This window comes from Triticum aestivum, chromosome 4D, assembly GCF_018294505.1.
Source record: "Triticum aestivum cultivar Chinese Spring chromosome 4D, IWGSC CS RefSeq v2.1, whole genome shotgun sequence".
In the NCBI taxonomy this organism is placed as follows: domain Eukaryota; kingdom Viridiplantae; phylum Streptophyta; class Magnoliopsida; order Poales; family Poaceae; genus Triticum; species Triticum aestivum.
Window position 1 is genome coordinate 469,767,689 of NC_057805.1, and position 5,417 is coordinate 469,773,105.

The 5,417-nt window shown below is 39.2% G+C and overlaps 1 protein-coding gene across 1 annotated transcript; it reads left to right on the forward strand.

The window, feature by feature from the left end:
• Positions 1 to 2,130, forward strand: LOC123098714 (uncharacterized). The gene is made up of 2 exons (XM_044520779.1): positions 1 to 397; positions 1,362 to 2,130. The coding sequence occupies exons 1-2, from the start codon at positions 279 to 281 to the stop codon at positions 1,774 to 1,776; spliced, it is 534 nt and encodes a 177-aa protein (XP_044376714.1). The 5' UTR covers positions 1 to 278; the 3' UTR covers positions 1,777 to 2,130.
• The last annotated feature ends 3,287 nt before the right edge of the window (positions 2,131 to 5,417 follow it).

The window sequence follows — 5,417 nt, forward strand, 5'->3', positions numbered from 1 at the left end:
GGAGGAGGACAAAAGAGGGCAGCTTCCGCAAGATCTTGAGATGTGTGAAGACTACTGCAGACAGCGCATCAGCTTATTAGCACTACCACAGCCAGCAGCGCCCCCACCATCCTCCAGTTCATTCCTCTTTCCAGACCTGCTGCAGGTAGTTTGCCAAGAACAAGGCAAGCAAAGCCTACCGATCGATCGATCGATCGGAACCGATCTCATGCGGCAGCTCTGCCCATCCATCTGAGATCGATTGATCGATCGCCAGGTGTGTATACCCGTTAATTTTCATGGGGAGCGACGGCAAGTTGGGTTCGGGCTCCGCCGCCGTCTGCTGCATGTGCGGCGACCATGGCCTGCTGCCGGAGCTGTTCCGCTGCGACGCCTGCTCCGTCCGCTCCCAGCACACGTATGTATCCTATCTCTTTTCCGTTGGCGCATATGTGTGATTAGAAGAGCTAATTTTGGATTTACTTGCATGGATATTCTTGGATACGGGGATAGCTAGGTTAATTAGCAACGACGGCAGGTTCGTGAAATAGGAGGATTTTTGTGTGTGTGTGAAATGGTTCTAACCGATCGACGACACAGCATATCACAAACATGTGCACATGGAATTAGCTAACACACCAACATACGCAAGCATTGATTCGCATATGGCTATTCATCATTAATTCTGCATCATCATCATCATCTAGCTTGAAGTACTTGTGTACTTGAATTCATCTACTCCCTCCGTTCGGAAATACTTGTCCAAGGAATAGATGTATTTAAATGTATTTTAGTTCTAGATACATCCATTTGTATCCATTTCTACGACAAGTATTTTCGAACGGAGGAAGTAGCTTTGAAGCACCATACAATGCCAGCAGTTAATGGATTAGTTTCGTGCCTGGATTCATCTGAATCAGAACTGTTCAATGGCAATCCCCTTTTGAGTTTCCATACATATATTTGGTGACACGTTTGGCATACACATATCTATCTCCGATATATCATTTTCGCCACCCTGTGCCCGGCCCGGCCCTACATCCAGCCAATTAATTTGTTCCGACTTTTTGCACGATTCCACGAGAATTCGTCAACAAAATGGGGCCGGCCAAAGACCCAAGAGATATACACACACCCGATCGATGTTGATATAAAGCTGTATGGTCGCTGTACCATGTGTAGACATCCAGCTAGTTCAGTCATCTGCATATCGATCGGTCGCCATTGCTCAGTTCTTTGATCTTTCACGTGTCTACCATCTGAAGATGCGTGCGACAGTGCATGCAATAACGTTAAACATGCACTCAAGGTATCTGCATGGACTCCGTATGTACGTACTACTTAGCAACTAAATGTGTACACATGGTCATGTGTCACGTCAGGTACTGCACGGATTGGTACCCCAAGGCGGAGGCGTACGGCACATGCAACTGGTGCCTGAGGGCAGGGCAAGGAAGCGGCGACGGCGGCGGCGCCGTTCCTAGCCCGGTGATATCCACCTTCAAAGTGCCCGGCCGGCCTGTGCCGGCCGCTGACCGCATGGATGTCCCGGTTTGCAGCGGTGGCAGCAGATCGATGCCGGGGAAGGTCGCGGCTCGCGGCGACTTCACCGCGGAGCTGAACAAGCCTATCAAGAAGCAGCAACAGCGGCGGCGGCTCCTGCTGCAGCGGTCGGCGTCTGACCTGAGCAGTGGCGTCCGTGCCAACCGCGGCGCCGGGCCGCCCTCTCCTGGCGTCGCCCGGGGAAGACCGAGGGTTAGGAGGTACAAGCTCTTGGAAGAGGTCATCAGTAGCTAGCTGAGCGCCGTACATGTCGTGCATCGGTGCATGGTTTAGTTTTTGTTTCGTGGAGGACGCGTGCGTATTTAAGCATGCAGGCATGTATTTACGTACATGTAGTAGACGTGAGCAGGTGCGGCGGTGGAGTTCTATAGCTCTATATATGTGATGTTGAGCATGACGATCGACTTGCTAACAATAACATGCAGCTCGGTCATTCACTTGATTCCCGGTTTAGAGAGTGTTAATGTAAGAGAGACAAATGACAGTAATGAACGGTAGCCGTGTTCGTTCCTCGACGATGTTTACATTTGTAAAGAAAACAGTTTGAAACGCAAATGAACAGGGATCATTTATCGCTGATTGCGATTACACTTATTGTTTCAGAATATAAGGTGTACCGATTTCTGTGCAAGTCAGATTTATGTATGTTTGACAAAGAGTATAGAATAAAATATCAATTGAGCTGCATATAAGTCGCCTGAAATTTTAATTTGGGTCAGTTGATTTTTGTGCCGTTGATCTTGCTTCGTGATTCATGCTTTTATTATTTTTTCTAATTTCTAATTTGTTCTCCGAGGCATTTGGTTTGTGCTAAATCAACTGACCACATTTTTTTGAACACAGTACAATCGAAGTTGCTCACATACACGAGCATACACCCTACCCCTATGAACATCCCCGGGAGACCGAGCCGGCATAACATCTTGAAAATTTTATGAAGTCACCATTGGCGTCTTGTAGTCGACGGGAACGTCTCCTCCACTGAATGGAAGCCTGAAATAAATACAGGAATAATGCAAGCACCAATGCCAAGTCTAGGACTCGAACCCTGCTGGACTGGGGATACCACTGTCCTCGTAACCATCCAACCACATGTTGGTTCGCAATCCACTGACCACATACTTGGGTCAGTTGATTTCTGAATAGGCCCAAGCCCATTACTAGGTGCGACCTAGCCTTCCCCGGTCTCCTTTTGTTTCTTTTCTATTTTTTTCATTTTCCCTTTTATCTATTTTTGCTTTTATTTTAATAGTTCATTTTTAATTTTCTTTTGTGGTTATTTTTGAAATGTTGTGTGAATGTAAATATATACAAACAATACTATGCAATATGTGCCAAAATTGCATATGATTATTAATTTTTCATATTAAAAAGTGCAATTCAGTGCAAAGTTGTGTGCAAGTTTTTGCTATTTTTATATTTTTTGCATTTTTTTGAGGGAATGCCATCATGGCTTGCTTTATTTCAACTCAAAAATAGATACATTGTCCACAATAAAACTACGAATGAAAGAGGGAGACTTCTCCATCCACACACCTCGAGGTTTGACCCTAGCCCTACTAGCTAGTTCATGAGCACGTGAGCCGTCTCTCGCGCACAATGCTCACAAATAACATGGCCAAAATTATTACAAATATCAAGGCAATCATTAAGAATAGGGGCTGCTATTGAGTTGATCAATCCTTGCTGAATCTCCTTTGCCAGTTCCGCACAATCCGAATGGACCAGTAATTTACGGATACCCAGAGAGTTTGCAAGTTCAAGTCCCTTCCTGATTGCCAAAGCTTCAGCTGTGCATGCATTCATGGTTGTGCTAATAAAATAGTTATCTACTGCAATGAAATCGTCTGCATCATCTCTAAGGACAGCACCAACAACAACTGTGCTAGATGGATCCACATTTAATTTGATTGTGCCGCTCGAAGGCTTATCCCATCTCACTTCTTTTGCCGGATGACCAACAGTACTCGCACGACAATAGTTCAACAATAATGCTTCTATGGATAAGGCCAATCGTTCACATGTTGAGATTTTCTCCCCTTTTGCACAGCTCATTCCTTCACAGGAAACTTATTTTTCGTGAAAATTCTACTATCATATGTTTATTCTTGCATATTTTAAAAAGCATAATTTTTGTGTATATTGTGTGCAATTTTTTGTTTGCTTGCTTTATATGTACTTCATTTTTTAAAGGGTAATAATAATGTCACTAATTCATTTTTTCTTAGAAACTTTATTATTTTGATTTTGTTTCAGTTTTTTTATTTTACTTTATTTTACTTCTTATTTAAGGGTAATACCAATGCACTAATTACACTATAATAGTCCCATTCTTGCATATTTTAAAAAGCGCATTTTTTGTATATCGTGTATAAATTTTGTCATTGTTTGTATTCGAGTTTTGTATGTATTATTTCTTCTTAAAGGGTAATCCCAATGCCACTAATTTACTTTTGATTAGAAAACCTAATTATTTTGCTTATGATTTATTTTTTATTTCATTTTTCTCTTCTAAAATGTTAATAACAAAGTCGCTAATTCATTTTCCTTATAGAACTTCATTGTTTTGAAATCATTTTACTTTTTAATTTTTTCTTAAAGTGTACTACCAATGCCAATAATTCATTTCTTCTTAGGAAACTTTTTTTTGTGAAATTGCACTATTATATGTTCATTCTTGCATATTATATAAATGCGCAATTTCTATGTAAATCGTGTGCAATTTTTTCATTATTTTTTATTTTCTTTCTTTTTTTAAAGGTTAATACTAGTGCCACTAACTCATTCTTTCCTAAAAAAAACCTTATTTTCTGCTTTTGTGTGTGTAAGTATACACCCAACTATTAAACTATATGTGTGTAGTAGAATGCAAAAAATACACTATTGTATGCTCATTCTTTGAATAATCCAAAAAGTGCAATCCGAGTGCAAAGTTGTGTGCAAGTTTTTAAGTATTTTTTTCATTTTCTTTCTTAAAGGGTTTCATTCTTCCTTAGAAAACTTCATAATTTTATTTTTGTTTTTGTTTTTTCCATTTTCTTTCTTCTGGAAGGGCTTCAATCTTCCTTAGAAAACCTAATTATTTTGTTTTTTAAGTTATTTTTATTTATTTCTTTTGAAAGGTTAGTGCCAATGGCACTAATTAAATCTTCCTTATAAAACATCAATTTTTATTTTCATTGAGTTTCTGTTCTGTTTTTTATTTTGATTTAGTTTTATTGCATTTTCCTTTCTTCTTTAAGGGTAATGCCAATGCCACTAATTCATCCCTTCTTAGGAAACTCTTTTGTTGCAAAAATTCCACTATTATATGTTTATTCTTGCATAATATAAAAATGTGTGTAAATTTTGTCATTTTTTTAAAGTTTTCTTAAATTTCTTTCTTCTTAAAGGGTAACACCAATGCCCCTAATTCATTCTTCCTTATAAAATTGTGTTGCTTTATATTTGGTTTTAGTTTTTATTTTATTTTACTTTCTTTCTTATTGAGGGTAACACCAATGACACTAATTTATTTTTCTTAGAAAAATTCCCTTTTTTGGTAAAATTTGACTATTATATTCTTCCTTGTTTAGTTTCTATTATGTTTCAGACTAAGCCCAGGAATTTGGTGGGCTTCTGTATTTTGGTTGCAAAGGTTTGAGTTTATGTTTTTTTAGTATGTGTCTATTTTTTTGTGGGATATATGTCTTTATTCATTGATACTTACTTGATTTTTTGTCATATTACAATATTTTAGCTTAAAAAACTACACTATTTTAGATATGAGTTTTAGCACATTCGTGTATCTACAGAGTAGGTTGTGCTTTTTTCATGCTACTAACCAGATACCAATACATACGTAGAGGGAGGGAGTTGGTTCCAAGCTAGCTAGC